The sequence below is a fragment of the Desarmillaria tabescens genome (genome assembly GCF_030435595.1).
Source record: "Desarmillaria tabescens strain CCBAS 213 chromosome Unknown EV420scaffold_22, whole genome shotgun sequence".
Lineage (NCBI taxonomy): Eukaryota > Fungi > Basidiomycota > Agaricomycetes > Agaricales > Physalacriaceae > Desarmillaria > Desarmillaria tabescens.
This window is the reverse complement of record NW_026848321.1, coordinates 226,177-243,926: the sequence shown is the minus strand read 5'-3', so window position 1 is coordinate 243,926 and position 17,750 is coordinate 226,177. Positions and strand designations below refer to the sequence as shown.

Below are 17,750 nucleotides of genomic sequence, written 5' to 3'. Positions count from 1 at the left end.
TGGACCCGCCGAGCCCTCCGGATTGCCCGAGGGGGCGCGGCAACTCGCGCCGTCCTCAACGGATGGGTGCATCCTCGACGCCGCGGAGAAGTAAACGACCAGCTGTGTTATCAGCTAGAGGAGCAGACGGAGACGGCCACGCAGGCCAGGGAGCGGTGGCAGTGGATGGAGGATCTGCAGAAACCGCCAATGTACATACGAGGAAGGAAGGGGCAGAACGTTTCAATAAAAGTGCAGTTAGAGACGCTCGATACCCGGGAAACCCATGCCGTATCCGCCCTAGTCGATAGCGGGGCGACGGGAAGTTCCATCGACCGCGCCTGGGCCCAGACCCACAAACTCAATCTGAAGAAAGCGGCCCGACCCGTCCCGGTCTATAATGCCGATGGCACTCGTAACAAAGGGGGGGATATCACCGAATATGCCAAAGTACGGCTACGGATAGGAGATCATGTGGAACGGATCGAATTAGCTGTAGTCGACCTAGGCTCTACCCCGTTGTTCCTAGGACATGACTGGTTACAACGCCACAACCCGCTCATCGACTGGGATACCGGAGCCGTTACCTTGGCCCGGTGCACCTGTAGGAAAATCCCTTTCTCCCTCCCGGACACCGACCCCTCAGCGCGATGGGACGAGTACGAAGAAGGGGACACTATTCTAGTAATTGACTTCGAAGAAGCCTTCCACGTACGAGCAATGGGAACTAGAGCCAACGAACTAGCCACCCAAGCTAACACCAAAAAGGGCACCAAGTCGTTCGAAGAAATTGTGCCCGAGGACTATCGGGACTTTAAAGACATCTTCGACAAAGAGAATTTCGACGAACTTCCTCCACGTAAACCCTGGGACCATGCCATCGAGCTAATCCCCAATGCTAATGCCAACCTAGACTGTAAAGTCTACCCCCTCAATCCCACGGAGCAGGAGGAATTGGACAAGTTTTTGGACGAAAACCTGACCACTGGACGTATCCAACCCTCCAAATCTCCCATGGCCTCTCCAGTTCTTCTTCGTCAAAAAGAAGGATGGGAAACTACGACCCGTTCAGGACTACCGGAAGCTCAACGAGATGACTATCAAGAATCGTTATCCGTTGCCGCTTATCGGAGAACTCATGGACCGGCTGAAGAAGGCCAAGTACTTCACCAAGTTGGACGTTCGGTGGGGCTACAATAACGTGCGAATCAAGAAGGGGGATGAGTGGAAGGCCGCGTTCTGAACCAACCGCGGCCTCTACGAACCCCTCGTCATGTTCTTTGGGCTCACCAATTCTCCCGCCACCTTCCAGTGGATGATGAACGACATTTTTAAGGATCTCATCACTGCTGGCGAAGTATCCGTATACCTGGACGACATTCTTATTGCCTCAAAAACCAAGGCTGAGCATAAGAAGATCGTACGAAAAGTCCTCCAGATACTACGAGAGAACAACTTGTTCTTAAAGGCCGAGAAGTGTGAATTCGAGGTGGAAGAAACCGAGTACCTGGGGGTAATCATTAGTGAAGGAAAGATCCGTATGGACCCCGTCAAGATCGCGGGGCTACTCGACTGGCCGACTCCCCGTCGTAAGCAGGAGTTACAATCCTTCCTTGGATTTTGCAACTTCTATCGGCGATTCATTCGGGATTACAGCCGTCACGTTCGACCGCTTATGTCCCTCACCGGCAAACAAGAATGGAACTGGGGAGAAGCCCAGGAGGGGGCCTTCAAAAAACTAAAAGAGTTGTTCCGAGAAGACGTGGTACTCGCTATCCCGCTTGATCAAGGACGATTCCGAGTGGAGGCAGATTCAAGTGAAGGGGCGGTGGGGGCCGTGCTTTCCCAATGGCAGGACGAGAAGTGGAAACCCGTAGCCTTCCTCTCCAAGGCCTTATCTGTGACGGAGCGAAACTACGAAATCTATGACAAAGAACTCCTAGCCATTATGATCGCCCTCGAAGAGTGGCGTCAATATCTGATGGGGGCAAGGGAGGACTTTGAGATTTGGACGGACCACTCCAACCTCCAGTACTTCCGCAAGCCTCAGAAGCTCAACCGACGACAAGCACGATGGGTAACTGAGCTAGCGGAAGTACCAGTTTACCTTACACCACAAACCCGGGGCACAGAACCGCAAAGCAGATCTCCTGTCGAGGAGAGCGGACCACAATCAGGGAAAGGAGGACAACAAGGACATAACAGTCCTCAAGGCAGAGCACTTCAGGGCTCTGATCATGCCGACTACCGAAGAGCTGCATGAAAGGATCAAGATCGCTACTCATGATCCCCGCCGTTGGGACAGGGGGATTTCGGACTCCCTCAATCATGAGAAGGGGGTGTCCCGCGAACAGGACCTCTTATGGTATGATGGGCGCATTTACGTACCGGTCGACCGCGACCTACGAGGACAGATCATAGCCCTCAAGCACGACCACGTCACTGCCGGGCATCCAGGAATCGAAAAGACCAAGGAGTTGGTACTTCGCGACTACTGGTGGCCACGAATGCGTAGGGACGTCGAAGCATATGTGAAGGGGTGCGACATCTGTCAACGAACCAAGGCAGACCGTCGTCCCAAGAAAACACCCCTTCATCCAAATGAGGTTCCGGTTCGTCCTTGGACCCACATTTCGGTAGACATGATCACCAAACTGCCGAATTCGAAGGGCTACGACTCCATTTTGGTTATCGTTGATCGCTTTTCCAAAACCATCATCCCGATCGCTTGCACTGAAGAGCTCACCTCCCTAGGATTCGCCAAAATCCTGAGGGATTACGTCTACGTGCCTTACGGAGTAATGCCCGAAAAGATCATCTCGGATCGCGGTTCCGTCTTCGTCTCCAAGTTCATGAAGGAGTTTTATACTCTCATTCACGTCGAAGGAAACCCCTCCACCGCATACCACCCACAGACGGACGGGCAGACGGAAAGGGTAAACCAAGAAATCGAGAAATACCTCAAGATGTTTGTCAACGATAGACAGGACGACTGGAGTGAATGGTTGCCCTTAGCAGCCTTCACCCACAATAATCGCCAGCACTCGTCCACTGGGTATTCTCCGTACAAGGTAGTCTTTGGAAGAGATGGGCAGGTTATCACCGCATCCCGAAAACCAACGATAGTCCCAGCAGCGGCAAAGTTAGTAACAGAAATCGAGAAAGCGCAGAAGGAGACCAAAATATCCCTGGAAAAGGCAGCGGACTCGATGAAAAGGGCTTACGACAAGCGCAAGGGCCAGGCAGTGGAATACCAGCCAGGGGATAAGGTATGGCTCGATACGACCAACCTTCATCTCCCCAGGCCAACCAAGAAACTTGGGGACCGTCGTGTTGGCCCCTTCACCATCACCGCGAAAAAGGGGGCTTCTGCTTATGAGTTGAAACTACCGATAAGGTGGAAGATTCACAACCGCTTCAACGAGTCACTGCTAACACCCTACGTGGCTCCCGTGTTTCCTCATCAACCACGCCCCGAACGACCACCTCCAGAGTTAGTTGACGACGAAGAAGAATACGAGATAGAAGAAATCGTGGAACAGCGAGGACTCATTCGAGACGAATGAGTCTTAGAGAGGGGGTAATGTTACGGTTTATTCTTTTTTTTCCTTTTCTTTTCATTACGCATTCATGCTTACTCTTTTTCTTCTCTTACGCATTCATGCTTACTCCATGCTGCGGTCTTGATCGGACATTCTCACGATACTATTTTTAGTCTACGCAACGTGTATTTAAGTAGAGCCTCAGCTGGTCTAAACCCCAGCTTCGGCTAAGGTTTATTCTACCTAACATCGAACTCCGTTCTTCGTGACTAAGTGTCCCATCGACTTGTGTCGCCTTTGACTTGCTGAGCGTCGTCTACCGAAGTGCGAGTAGCGACCTTAGCACGATCTAAGTCGATTAGAGTTAGTGGCTAACACACAAGTTGTTTGATGTAAAGGATCTAGGAGAGCCAAAAAAGATCATTGGAATAGAAATAGAGAGAGACAGAGAAAATGGAACTATTGCACTCTCCCAAACATGGTACATCGATGGAGTCCTATCCTGATTCAATATGCAGAACACGCACTCCGTAACAACGCCTCTCGATCCAAATGTGATCTTGAGAAGGCGATCAGACAAATTACCTGTTGACCCTGAAATCGTGTCTGGATATCAGGCAGTGATCACCTCTGGCAGGGCAATTTGAAATGGAAGTAGACCTTCAAGGCCCCATTAAATAGCCATAAAGGGGGCCTTGGGGACCCCCCTTCACTACGATGTTCCACCCTATTAATCCAAATTGGGAATTTCATTCAAACCCATATCAGGATCGACCATCCGTCAACCTTCTCCGTGCTTTGGACTGCCTGCACATTACCCGCCTGTGGTCGTGCATGCTCCCATACCCTTGTATACATCAGAACATATGTAGTTAAGGCATACAGTCAAAGACGATAATATACTGTTGCTTCTCTGTTGAATCTTTGCCCGTGACCTGTGTTTTTAGTAATCTTTTGAGCTTCTTTGACCTTCCCCCGCTCTCATGGGTCGCTTCCCAGCGATAGATTTTTAGAATTTAGCTACAACTCAACCAATAACATCAACAGAAGGTCCTCTGCAAATGTCCCAATCCATGGCCCACTTGTACTTATTTTCCGGAGCGTCTTTGGGAGCTTCTGCAGTGACCTTCCAGCTTTGAACTGCCGCTATTGATACCACTTGCCTTGTACTTCCCTTCTCCATTTTCCATTGTCATATAAGTCACAAATTGATTCATTATATACATTTTCCATGTATCTGTGTAGGCTGTATCAAATATTCTGGACAGGAACTCGGGGGCTATCAGTCCTTCCGGGCAGTAGAAGGTTTACCGGGTTTCCACAAAATAATGGGAATCGATCGGAGTTTTTTTTGGGTTACCATATGTAGCAATTCGGTTGCCACCGCTATATTTTGCGTCTTCCCTTCTTACCACGACGACTGGTTCTTCTTGTGACGTATCGTAGCATTTATTGCCTACATCTTGCACTTATTATCATGGGAAATCATCATATTCCAACTCAAATCAAGGACATAGCGCTAGAACTTTGGACTCTAGGATGGGAGCTGAGCGACATCTGCCATATCTTTCACGTTTCACCTAGCAGCCTCTACCGCTGGCATAACCTTTTCGAAACATTCGGGACACCTGCAAATCGACCGGCACCCTTCCGTGGACGTCCACGTATTGTTAGCCTTGCGGCCCTTGACGCCATCCATGTCCTTCTGAAATCCCATCCTGATACCTATCTTGGCGAGCTACAGTGGTACCTAGCAATTCATCATGATCTTCCTATATCCATCTCTGCACTCCAACAGAATCTTGTCAGAGCTGGACTGACTCGTAAAGTTCTCCACACGATTGCCTTGGAACGGGATGAGCAGCGTCGGGCTGTATATCTAGCAGGAGTCACTAACCTGGTCAACTTCTCAGGGACTGGATTTGAGTTTGTCACTGTGGATGAGTCCAGTAAAGATGAGAGGACATTTGGTCGCCACTACGGTCGCTCACCAATTGGCCAAGAGGCAGATTTGGGAGATGTATTTGTCCGAGGTGAGCGGTATTCGCTGATTGCGGCTATGTCAATTGATGGATATATTGCAACGCGGGTACAACCAGGGTCCTTCGACTCATTTGGTTTCTTTGATTTCATCATTGAAGATGTTGTGAGTACATTCATGAATTCCTTCGGTCTCTCATGGATCATCAATGTGAACAGCTACCGCTTATGAACCCGTACCCAGAGAAGCAGAGCGTATTAGTTATGGACAACTGCAGGATTCATCATACCGACACCTTGATTGATGTACTCAATGCGTCTCGTAAGTCTCTTGCAAAGTCACCAAAGATTTCTCTGATCTATCCAGATGTTATGATATTGTATCTTCCTCCTTATTCTCCAGACCTCAACCCGATTGAAGAATCATTCAGCACATGTACGTTCCTGCTCTCCCCACAGAAACAATTCAATTGATCTTCAAAACAGGGAAAGCTTATCTGAGACGAAACGGGCCAATTCTCCGTGATGATGAGGACCCTATTCTGGTTCTTTTAGACGCGTGTGGTTGTATCACTGCAGAGATGGCATTTGGATGGTTCAAACATGCAGGGTATATATTTTAGAGACTTCGATTATAAGAACGTACAGTGATACAGCGACAAGAAATGATACATGATTCAAGGAAAGCGATAAACACGTGGTACAATTGCAAAGACAACAGAGAAAGCAGTACAGACAGCAGAGAAAGCGGTACAGACAATGAAGAGAACAGAGACAGACTAGGACGCATACAATCATTCCATCCACAGGCCCAGTTTTGCATCCTTGATGAACGCGTCATGCTTCGCCAAGATTGAACACCACGATAACGCCGGAAAGCCAACGCCGGTCCAGTCAACTCGTTCAAGAGTCTTGATGTCCTTGTTGCCAGGGGTGTAACCAAGCTCCTGCAGGCGGTCGTGATCAGTATCATTGACTCCGTAATGAGCACAAAACGCTTCCAGTGAGACAACTGGCATCTTGGCGGGAGAAGGAGGAGCAGAAGGAATGGAAGGGGGACGGCTCAGTGAGCTACGGGAATTCTGCAACATCTGTAGCTGAAGCATTTGCTGAAATTGTTGATGTTGTTGCTGCTGCTGCTGCTGCTGAAGAAGAAAATATTCTAGGAGGTTTCCTCCAAAAGGCACATCAGAAATAGTCGGAACAGCTGGGGTGGGAATCGGCATGGGGGCAGTGTTATTAGCTTGCTTTGCAGCGTCGGCATGGGCAGGGGGCGTTTTGGGAGGATGTAGGCACTTCTTTGCATCGAAATAGGCATTGTTCGGAGGAGCATCTTCGGAAGCAGTTCCCCGAGCCTGGTGTGAATTAGAATCATATTCTCTTGTAAAGAGAGATACTTACCCAGTGCGACGCCCAGGAAGATAGTGCTCCAGGGTCCAAGTCGAAGTAATATCCAGCCGTATTCTTATAAACTCGTCGCCCAGGGAAAAGCGTCGGAAAGTTGTCCACTGGGAACTTCTCCTCTAGTTTGACTATCAAGGGCCTCACTGCTTCGTCGAATTTCTTCTACATTGCACGCGTTAGCCCATAGTACGAACGAACAAGAGTACCTACTTTTTGCGTGGCAATAGAATCTTCAGTTCCCTGCCATTCGAGCTGTGAGAAATCGAACCCAGAAGGCACAGATTCTTGTCCATCTTCATTGGTTGTCGTCCACCACTGTGGGAACGTTAGGCAGAAAAAGACAAAATTGGTAGACCACTCACCGCCTCATCTGAAGCTGGACGCATGGGTGCTGGAGAGAAGACATACATGATCCGTTTGTTGACTGTCTTCGCTGCACGCATCTCCTCGACCAATGCCGTGAAGGCGAGTTCACTTGTGAGGGAGTGGATTTGCAACGTTTGAGGGACCTTCTGCTTGTACTTCAGCTCGTCCAGGATGAGCTTCGACCTGTGGCATTGGAGCGTAGTTGCTATAGCAGTGATGTAGTCTTCGAAGGACTTGTTGGACGTGAATTTGAAGGGGCCTTTTTCGATGTAGAGGTCATAGTTGATCTTGCCATTCGACTGGCTGGTTGGTTTTCGAGCCTTTGGAGGGTCTTTCTTGCGAATGTATACGTAGTTGACAAATTCGAAGGCTTCATCGTCGGTTTCGGAGGCTGATCTTGATTGTTTAGCAGAGGGTTGCTCATCGGATGCGCCAGCTTGAATGGATCGTTTCCTTTTGCTGGTGTTGTTGCTGGCAACTGTAAGCGGCGTCGATACCTTGAATTTTGCAGCTATCATAGCTCAGTAAATGCGCCTGTCTTTAGAGACTAGCCATGCGCACCTGCACCTGGAGCATCACTTATCATGCCCTGTATAAGCTCCCTATCAATATCACTCGCAGATTCACCTGCCAAAGATTGGTCTATCACTGAAGAGGAATCATCGTGGTCCATACCCATGTTGCCGGCAGTGTCAGATAGTGAAAACGACGTCGTGGTAAGAAGGGAAGACGCAAAATACAGCGGTGGCAACCGAATTGCTACATATGGTAACCCAAAAAAAACTCCGATCGATTCCCATTATTTTGTGGAAACCCGGTAATCATTTCAATGACCCAGAGAATGAACATTGTGTATCTTTTTGGGATCTCAACTTTTCCGGAGAATTAGTATAGTTGGTTATTCTTGACATCTTGCCCATGATGAATGGATCCAGAATGAGCTAGAACAACTTTCTCTGTCATTTCCTATACAATCGTGAACTTCATGAAAAGTAACAAATTGTGAAGAATCCAAGTTCTCATCATTAAACAGCAACATTAGCTTTCAACAGGATTGCAGGGTTGTTTATTATAGGCGTAATATTCTGAATGCAACTATGCATTCTGCTCATGATAATATATGCTCGCAGTGAAGATATGGAACAGTTAGTATATGGGGTACAGAAATGATCGATCTCCAAACGTCATTGGGGCTTGCTGTTCACCATTTGTGGGGTATGTGGGATGCTCTGATACATATTAGCATTGCGTATCGACAATAGAAGCTAGTATACATAGAAATGGATGAATCCCGGATGCTTTGAGCACAAGAATAAGTCTGGCAAGCCCGAAGCCAGAAGATCGACATTGACGTTCCCAGAAGTTCCAGAAGATGATACAGACAGGCTGAGGAAGCTTGGAACATATGCATATGTACTTTTATCACTGTTGTTGCGATACCCTAGCTCAATCCAAAATATTTACATCCCAGAAGCGACGTGCGAGAGCAGAGGAAGGTCAAGGAAGGTGTTAGCCACCAACTCTACAAACTAGATCAAACAAGGATCGCCACAAGCACTTTGGTGGATCGATACACTCGCAGGTCTAAGAATGTATGGAGAGAGCAGTGGGGAACTTAGATAGATGTGAAACGTGGAGTTCGAGTTGGGTAGATTAAACCTTAGCCAAAGCTGGGGTTTAGGCCAGCTGAGGCTCTTCTTAAATACATGATGACTAGACTAAAAATAGTACTGTGAGAATGTGTCCATGATGACCACATGGAATCGTAAGCAGGAAACGTAAGAAAATGAAAAAAAGTGAATAAACCGTAACATTACCCCCTCCTCAAGACTTGTTCATCCCGAATGAGTCTGTATCCTCTCCTGTAGGTGCTGATTCTGAGTGGAACGTCAAAGAGGCTTGGTCGTCATCATCTTCATTACTGCCCCACTCCCAATTTTCATGGATCCGCTGTAGGTTCTCCAGGTTGACCTCTGATTCGTTTTCATCATCCGTGTTTTCGATAGCTGGTACCCCATCTGCTTCGTCAGTGGTAACTGTGGGCCATTGCGAACATAGGAAATTTTCTTTGAGCTCCAGGTTATATGCTGGGTGCCAGTTTTGAGCATTTACATCAAGGGATTGCAAATAGGATGAAGAGGGATAAGAGTCTTGTTGGGTACTCCCGTTATAGGATAGTCCCTTATCTGCTCGTTCAATTTTTCTTTTTATTCGTTGAACCCTCGCCTCGTACTCGTTGACCAGCTCTTCCGCGTTAGCCATGTCCGAATGCTTTACCCAAGAGTTTTCTTCTATCGGATACCCTTTCCATTTGACCAGATACTCGGTTATGGTACAATGGTTTCGACCACGACCGACTACCTTGTCTCTCTGCTCCACTATCTCTTCGATTTTGTATTCTTCTTCATCATCTATCAGCTCTGGAGGTGGTCTCTCAGGTCGTGGTTGATTGGTGAAGGCAGGGGCCATGTAAGGCGTTAGTAAGGACTCGTTGAAGCGGTTATGGATTTTCCATTTTGCTGATAGCTTCAACTCAAATGAGGAGGCGCCTTTTTTTGCGATTATTTCGAACGGTCCTACTCGTCTGTCATCTAACTTTCGGGCAGGGCGAGGGAGTTGAAGGTTTGTGGTATCCAACCAGACCTTATCGCCAGCTTTATACTCCACTGCAGCTGACTTTCCCTTGTCGTAATTGTGCTTCATGACTTCAGCTGTCCTTTCCAGTGACTCCTTGGCCCTGTTCTGTACTTCCTGGATACCCTGCACCAATTTGGAGGCGGCAGGTACTGCTCCTGGGGTCTGGGCTGTGGTAATCACCTGTCCGTCCCTTCTGAACACTGCCTTGTATGGGGAGAACCCGGTAGCGGAATGTTTCCGGTTATTATGGGTAAAGGCAGCGAGGGGTAGCCATTCACTCCAATCATCCTGTCGATAGTTCATGAACATTTTGAGGTACTTCTCTATCTCCTGGTTGACCCGTTCAGTCTGGCCGTCGGTCTGTGGGTGATAGGCAGTAGATGGATTACCCGTGACTTGGAGAAGAGCATAGAACTCCTTTATGAACTTGGAAACAAAAATTGCCCCTCTGTCTGAGATGACCTTTTGGGGCATCACTCCATATGGCACGTATACCTGGTCCCGTAGGATTTTGGCGAACCCTAATGAGGTGAGTTCCTTTGTGCAAGCAATAGGAATTATCATCTTGGAAAATCGGTCCACAATAACTAGGATCAAATCGTAGCCTTTCGAGTCAGGGAGTTTACTAATCATATCAACCGAGATGTGAGTCCACGGCCGAACCGGTACTTCGTTCGGGTGTAATGGCACCTTTTTTGGTTGTCGGTCCACCTTTGTGCGTTGGCAAACATCACAGCCTTTGATATAGGCTTCTACATCCCTACGCATCCTGGGCCACCAATAGTCTTGTAGTACGAGTTCTTTGGTTTTTTCGATCCCAGGATGACCTGTGGTGACGTGGTTGTGCTTTAAGGCTATAATTTCCCCTCGAAGGGGTTGATCCATTGGTACATAAATCCATCCATCATACCAGAGCAAGTCTTGGTTTCGGGTGACCCCCTTCTCATGATTGAGAGAGTCAGAGATCCCTCTGTCCCAGCGCTGGGGATCATGGGTGGCTAGTTTAATCTTTTTGTGGAGCTGCTCAGTAGTGGGCATAACCAGTGCTCTGAAGTGTTCGGCTTTTAGGACTATGACATCCTTGTTATCCTCTTTGCCTTGATCGTGGTCGGCCCACCTGGACAGCAAGTCGGCTTTTCGATTCTGAGTGCCCGGTTTATGGTGCAAGGTAAATTGGTACTTGGCCAGCTCCGTGACCCACCTCGCTTGTCGTCAGTTAAGCTTTTGGGGTTTGCGGAAATACTGTAAATTGGAGTGGTCGGTCCAAATTTCAAAGTCCTCTCGAGCCCCCCATCAGGTAGTGTCACCATTCGTCCAAGGCTATCATAATCACGAGTAGTTCCTTATCGTAAATCTCATAATTGCATTCGGTAGTCGATAGAGATTTAGAGAGGAACGCCACCGGTCGCCATTTCCCTTCCTGTTCTTGAGATAACACTGCTCCTACTGCCCCTTCACTGGAGTCTGCCTCTACCCTAAACTTTCCTCTATCCAGAGGAAGGGCCAATACTACATCTTCTTGGAATAATTCTTTGAGTTTCTCAAAAGCACCAGCCTGGTCTGCTAGATTTCTGTTTGAAAGATGTTAGTTGACAGTTAATTGTGATATATCAGGAGTGTCAGTTTACATCCAGCCCATATACAGTAATTCCATCAGGATGACAAAGTAGCTTAGTAAGCTTCCCAATCTGTGTCAATGATGGCATCAGTAGAAAAGAGGGCAATTCCGGAAATTGAACCCGGGACCTCAAAAATAAATCCAATAATGTCACATGACTTTCTCAAGTAGACATGCTAGTCACTACACCATACTGGCATTATATATATATCTTTTCATCTCTATATATACCCTCCCTCCCTTAACATTTATGACCTCATATTGATGCCCTCCCTTTGCTCCGCTCTGGTGCGCTCTTTTGCCTTTTTAGGCTCCCCAAATCAGCCCATCAATTTTGGCTGGATCCAGTGGCAGTGCCGCATTTTTAATACCCAAAATAGGGGCTATTTTCCGGTCAAAATAGCTATTGGGCTATTCTCAGCCTACTGGCTGGGCCAGGGGATGGCACTATAATCTGTATAGACATAAACAACATAAAATAGAGCCCTCTAATGATGCATAGGAGCCCTGGATAGTGGGATAAAAGGGTAATATAATGAAAATCGCATAAATATTCGCTTTTGGAGGCTGCTGCATGCATTGGATCGGCTGGAGGACTTCACCAATCGATTCCCTGACCTTGAAAACACCAAAACGACCCCTCCACAGTACTTTTGGCACACTTTATTCCTGGAGATAAACGAAAATATTCGCTTTTTAGGGTGCAGCATGCTCCAGATCACTTTGAAAACATTACCAGTCGATTCCTATGCTATAAAAACCCTAGAATACATCCTCCTTCATAATATAGGTCCAGTATAATACAGTATAAAAGGGGGTATTAGGGGGCATACATCGCTTATTTTGTTTTTTGCACTTCGGATGGCCTGGGGAGCATCACCAATGGATTCCCTGATATTAAAAACCCCAAAACGACTCCATCCTTCATTTATAGGGTCTCAGAAACAACAGAAATAATGATATTACAGTTTAGGGGGAGCACATATAATAAATCCTGTTTCTGGGCTTCGGACCACTTCGGAGTTTTTTCCATTATGTTTCCTGACCTGAATAACACTCAAATGACCCCACAGGACAAAGGAAACCATCAGAAATACGTGATAAAAAGAGTAATAGGGGGATGGAGGAGACATACCTTATATTTCGCATTTCTAATAGTTAGGGAGGGTATTCTTGTTATATAACAGACTGTATATATTGTACAATGGTGTGTACGAAGCCCCATGGATATCCGAAATGTATTGAATGAGATATGAGCAGATCATTCTGTAAAACAGGAGGAGCACATCCCATATTTCGATGTTCTGCTCATTCTATGGCCTGGGGACTATCAGAATCGGATTCCTTGACCCAAAAAACAGTAGGGCCACCTATCATCCATGGTATTCAGATGTTCAAACTCCGAAGTACAAGATGTTCTCTCATTTGTTACTTATATTGTCCTGTAGCTACATATGGCTGTACGTGTTATCTGGGTAAAATGGCTCCTACGGATGATAAGTGCCTCTACTGTTTTTTGGGTCAAGGAATCCGATTCTGATAGTCCCCAGGCCATAGAATGAGCAGAACATCGAAATATGGGATGTGCTCCTCCTGTTTTACAGAATGATCTGCTCATATCTCATTCAATACATTTCGGATATCCATGGGGCTTCGTACACACCATTGTACAATATATACAGTCTGTTATATAACAAGAATACCCTCCCTAACTATTAGAAATGCGAAATATAAGGTATGTCTCCTCCATCCCCCTATTACTCTTTTTATCACGTATTTCTGATGGTTTCCTTTGTCCTGTGGGGTCATTTGAGTGTTATTCAGGTCAGGAAACATAATGGAAAAAACTCCGAAGTGGTCCGAAGCCCAGAAACAGGATTTATTATATGTGCTCCCCCTAAACTGTAATATCATTATTTCTGTTGTTTCTGAGACCCTATAAATGAAGGATGGAGTCGTTTTGGGGTTTTTAATATCAGGGAATCCATTGGTGATGCTCCCCAGGCCATCCGAAGTGCAAAAAACAAAATAAGCGATGTATGCCCCCTAATACCCCCTTTTATACTGTATTATACTGGACCTATATTATGAAGGAGGATGTATTCTAGGGTTTTTATAGCATAGGAATCGACTGGTAATGTTTTCAAAGTGATCTGGAGCATGCTGCACCCTAAAAAGCGAATATTTTCGTTTATCTCCAGGAATAAAGTGTGCCAAAAGTACTGTGGAGGGGTCGTTTTGGTGTTTTCAAGGTCAGGGAATCGATTGGTGAAGTCCTCCAGCCGATCCAATGCATGCAGCAGCCTCCAAAAGCGAATATTTATGCGATTTTCATTATATTACCCTTTTATCCCACTATCCAGGGCTCCTATGCATCATTAGAGGGCTCTATTTTATGTTGTTTATGTCTATACAGATTATAGTGCCATCCCCTGGCCCAGCCAGTAGGCTGAGAATAGCCCAATAGCTATTTTGACCGGAAAATAGCCCCTATTTTGGGTATTAAAAATGCGGCACTGCCACTGGATCCAGCCAAAATTGATGGGCTGATTTGGGGAGCCTAAAAAGGCAAAAGAGCGCACCAGAGCGGAGCAAAGGGAGGGCATCAATATGAGGTCATAAATGTTAAGGGAGGGAGGGTATATATAGAGATGAAAAGATATATATATAATGCCAGTATGGTGTAGTGACTAGCATGTCTACTTGAGAAAGTCATGTGACATTATTGGATTTATTTTTGAGGTCCCGGGTTCAATTTCCGGAATTGCCCTCTTTTCTACTGATGCCATCATTGACACAGATTGGGAAGCTTACTAAGCTACTTTGTCATCCTGATGGAATTACTGTATATGGGCTGGATGTAAACTGACACTCCTGATATATCACAATTAACTGTCAACTAACATCTTTCAAACAGAAATCTAGCAGACCAGGCTGGAGTCGAGGGAGTTAGTAGATTCCACATCCCATTCATAGTCCTTGGTTTGTTCCCAAGCAGACATGTCCTGTTCTTCATGGAGGAAGCTAGGGTCGGTCTGAGTCGTTAGAGGAGACTCAGAACGCTCATCTTCGAAGACGTCTTCATCCGTGCCTGATGAATAAAGGCCCTGTTCGTCCAAGGATAATGGATCAGTATGATTCCTGCTGGCAATTGGAAAGATTGTTGAGCTCTCGGTTGTTGGAGAGCTAGGAGATGATATGGTTATACATCCCCCTTCGTTTTCCAAGTGTCGCAAGTTGTGATCCTGTACGCGGTCTTCCTTGTTCTCGTATTCCTTGACGAGTTCTTCAGCATTGGCGAGATTGCTCCTCTTGACCCAAGTAGCTTCCTTCACTGGATATCCCTTCCATTTGACCAAGTATTCCGTTATGGTCCTCCGGCTGTGTCCTCGACCAACGACGTGGTCGCGGTCCTGAAGTAGTTCCTCTACTTCATATTCCTCCTCGCCTTCCACGAGTTCCGGCTCGGGTGGTGGAGGTTTCTCCTGGTTGGAAAACTCCGGGGGGACGTACAGAGTTAAGTATCGTTCATTGAACTTGTTGTGGATCCTCCACCCTGGCGGTAGCTTTAGCTCATATGCGGAGGGCCCCTTTTTGGAAATTATTTCAAAGGGGCCAACACGTTTGTCGCCTAGCTTTTTTGCCGGTCGGGGGAGGTGTAGGTTGGTTGAGTCCAACCAGACTTTATCTCCTGGTTGGTACTCCTGCGCAGGACGAGTGTGTTTGTCGTAAGCCTTTTTCATAACTCCGACGGCTTTATTCAGAGAGTCTTCCACTTGCTTGTGTACCCTCTGGAGGCTTTCGACGAAGTCAGTTACCGATGGTGTTTCCGACTGCCTCACTGCGGTTGGGCGAATTTTCCCATCTCGTCCAGTAGACTACTTTGATGGGAGAAAAGCCTGTTGCAGAATGTTGGCGGTTGTTGTGAGCGAAGGCTGCCCATTGTAGCCATTCACTCCAGTCGTCCTGTTTGTGGTTAACAAAGACTCGAAGGTATTTTTCGAGTTCTTGGTTAACCCGCTCCGTTTGTCTGTCCGTCTGAGGGTGATAGGCCATTGACGGATTTCCTTGAATATTCATCATCGCGTATAGCTCGGTGATGAACTTCGAGATAAATTGTGGGCCTCGATCCGAAATGACTTTGGAGGGGGTGACTCCAAATCGACAAATGATTTCGTCACGTAGGATTTTGGCCCACCCACTGGACAAGAGTTCCTTCGTGCATGGAATTAGCACGATGTATTTTGAGAATCGGTCGACGACGACTAGTACTGCGTCGTAGCCCTTGGATTCTGGAAATCCAGTAATCATGTCGACTGAGATGTGTTCCCATGGTCGGGATGGTACAGCATTGGGATGAAGCGGAGCTGCTTTCCGCTGCATATCAGTTTTCGTCCTCTGACACGCCTCGCATCCTTGTACGTAGGTTTCCACGTCCCTTCGCATTTTGGGCCACCAGTAGTCTCTCAAGACTAATTCTTTGGTCTTTTTGACGCCCAGGTGTCCTGCAGAGACGTGGTCGTGGTGATGGGAGATGAGTTCTCCCCGTAGAGTGTGGTCGCGAGGGACGTAGATATGTCCATCGTAAAACAGAAGGTGGTCCTTTTCAATGACCCCCTTTTCGTGGTTGAGGCTTGATGCAATTCCCCGGTCCCATCATTGGTGATCGCTTGTTGCCCTCCGTATTTTGCCATGAATCTCTTCCTCTGTTGGCATTATTAAGGCAGCGGAAGAATTCTGGCTTTAGAAGGACAATATCATCGTTGTCCTTCTTGCCCTGGTCGTGGTCGGCTCGCCGACTCAAAAGGTCGGCCTTCCTGTTGGCTGCTCCTGGTTTGTGGTTGAGTGTGAAGTGGTATTCCGCTAGTTCAGTAACCCACCGCGCTTGTCTGCGGTTGAGTTTCTGTGGTTTGCGGAAGTATTGCAGGTTTGAGTGATCCGTCCAGATCTCAAAATCTTGACGGGCACCCATAAGATAATGTCGCCACTCTTCTAAGGCGATCATTATTGCCAGTAGTTCCTTGTCGTAAATCTCGTAATTCCGTTTCGTCGCGGAAAGGGATTTTGACAGGAACGCAATCGGGCGCCATTTTCCTTCCTGTTCCTGTGATAGGACAGCCCCGATTGCCCCTTCGCTGGAGTCTGCCTCCATGCAAAACTTGTTGTAGTCATTTGGCATCGCCAAAACGACTCCTGTTGCGAATTGGTGTTTGAGTTCCTCAAACGCCTCTTGTTGTTCCTTCCCCCATGTCCAAGGGTTCTTTCCTGTGAGTTTCGTCATTGGTTTGACAATTGCGCTATAGTGCCAGATAAATCGCTGGTAGAAGTTGGTGAATCCTAAGAAGGATTGCAGTTCCTGTTTCTTGGAGGGTGCGGGCCATTCCATAATACCAGCGATTTTTATCAGGTCCATTTTAATGGATCCTTCACTGATAATGACCCCAAGATACTCTGTCTCGAGTACCTCGAATTCGCACTTTTCCGCTTTCAAGAACAATTTGTTCTTGCGCAGAATCCTCAGGACTTCTCGCACGATTCTTTGGTGTTTGGCCTTGTCTTTGGTGAAGATGAGGATGTCATCCAAATAAATGGTGACCTTCCCTTGAGCAATGAGATCTTTAAAGATATCATTCATCATCCACTGGAACGTGGCCAGTGAATTGGTCAACCCAAAGAACATAACCAGGGGCTCATAGAGCCCTCGGTTAGTGCGAAATGTGGCTTTGAACTCGTCCCCCCTCTTGATTCGAACATTGTTGTATCCCCAACGGACGTCTAACTTAGTGAAATACCTCACATCCTTTAGCTTATCCATAAGGTCGGAGATAAGTGGTAGAGGGTAGCGATTTTTGATGGTTATTTCATTAAGTTTGCGGTAGTCTTGTACTGGCTGCAATTTTCCATCTTTCTTCTTAACAAAGAAGAAGGGAGACGCCATCGGGGATTTGGAGGGTCGAATTCGGCCGGTAGCCAGGTTTTCATCGAGGAATTTATCCAGTTCCTCCTGCTCTTTTGGATTCAACAGATATATCTTGCAGTCCAGGCTGGCGTTGGCATTGGGGATTAGCTCAATGGCATGATCTCAAGGTTTGCAAGGGGGAAGCTCATCGAAGTTCTCCTTAGCGAAGACATCAATGAAGTCCCGATAAGGTTCGGGGACGATTTCCTTGAACGATTTTATCTTCTTCCCCTCGTTGGCCCTGGCTGCTAGGTCATTGGCTTTA

The 17,750-nt window shown here is 47.1% G+C and overlaps 2 protein-coding genes across 2 annotated transcripts; one reads left to right on the top strand and one right to left on the bottom strand.

The window, feature by feature from the left end:
* Window positions 1–4,998: 4,998 nt before the first annotated feature.
* On the top strand, window positions 4,999–5,920 carry EV420DRAFT_1621110 (uncharacterized protein; the record flags this gene model as incomplete). The annotated part of the gene is made up of 4 exons (XM_060475660.1): window positions 4,999–5,421; window positions 5,560–5,667; window positions 5,721–5,827; window positions 5,869–5,920. The coding sequence occupies 4 exons, from the start codon at window positions 4,999–5,001 to the stop codon at window positions 5,918–5,920; spliced, it is 690 nt and encodes a 229-aa protein (XP_060329578.1).
* Window positions 5,921–6,197: 277 nt separating this feature from the next.
* On the bottom strand, window positions 6,198–7,992 carry EV420DRAFT_1748784 (uncharacterized protein). The gene is made up of 6 exons (XM_060480263.1): window positions 7,947–7,992; window positions 7,833–7,898; window positions 7,268–7,782; window positions 7,116–7,220; window positions 6,903–7,067; window positions 6,198–6,856 (listed from the first exon to the last, which is right to left on the bottom strand). The coding sequence occupies exons 1-6, from the start codon at window positions 7,948–7,950 to the stop codon at window positions 6,296–6,298; spliced, it is 1,416 nt and encodes a 471-aa protein (XP_060329577.1). The 5' UTR covers window positions 7,951–7,992; the 3' UTR covers window positions 6,198–6,295.
* Between the last annotated feature and the right edge of the window lie 9,758 nt (window positions 7,993–17,750).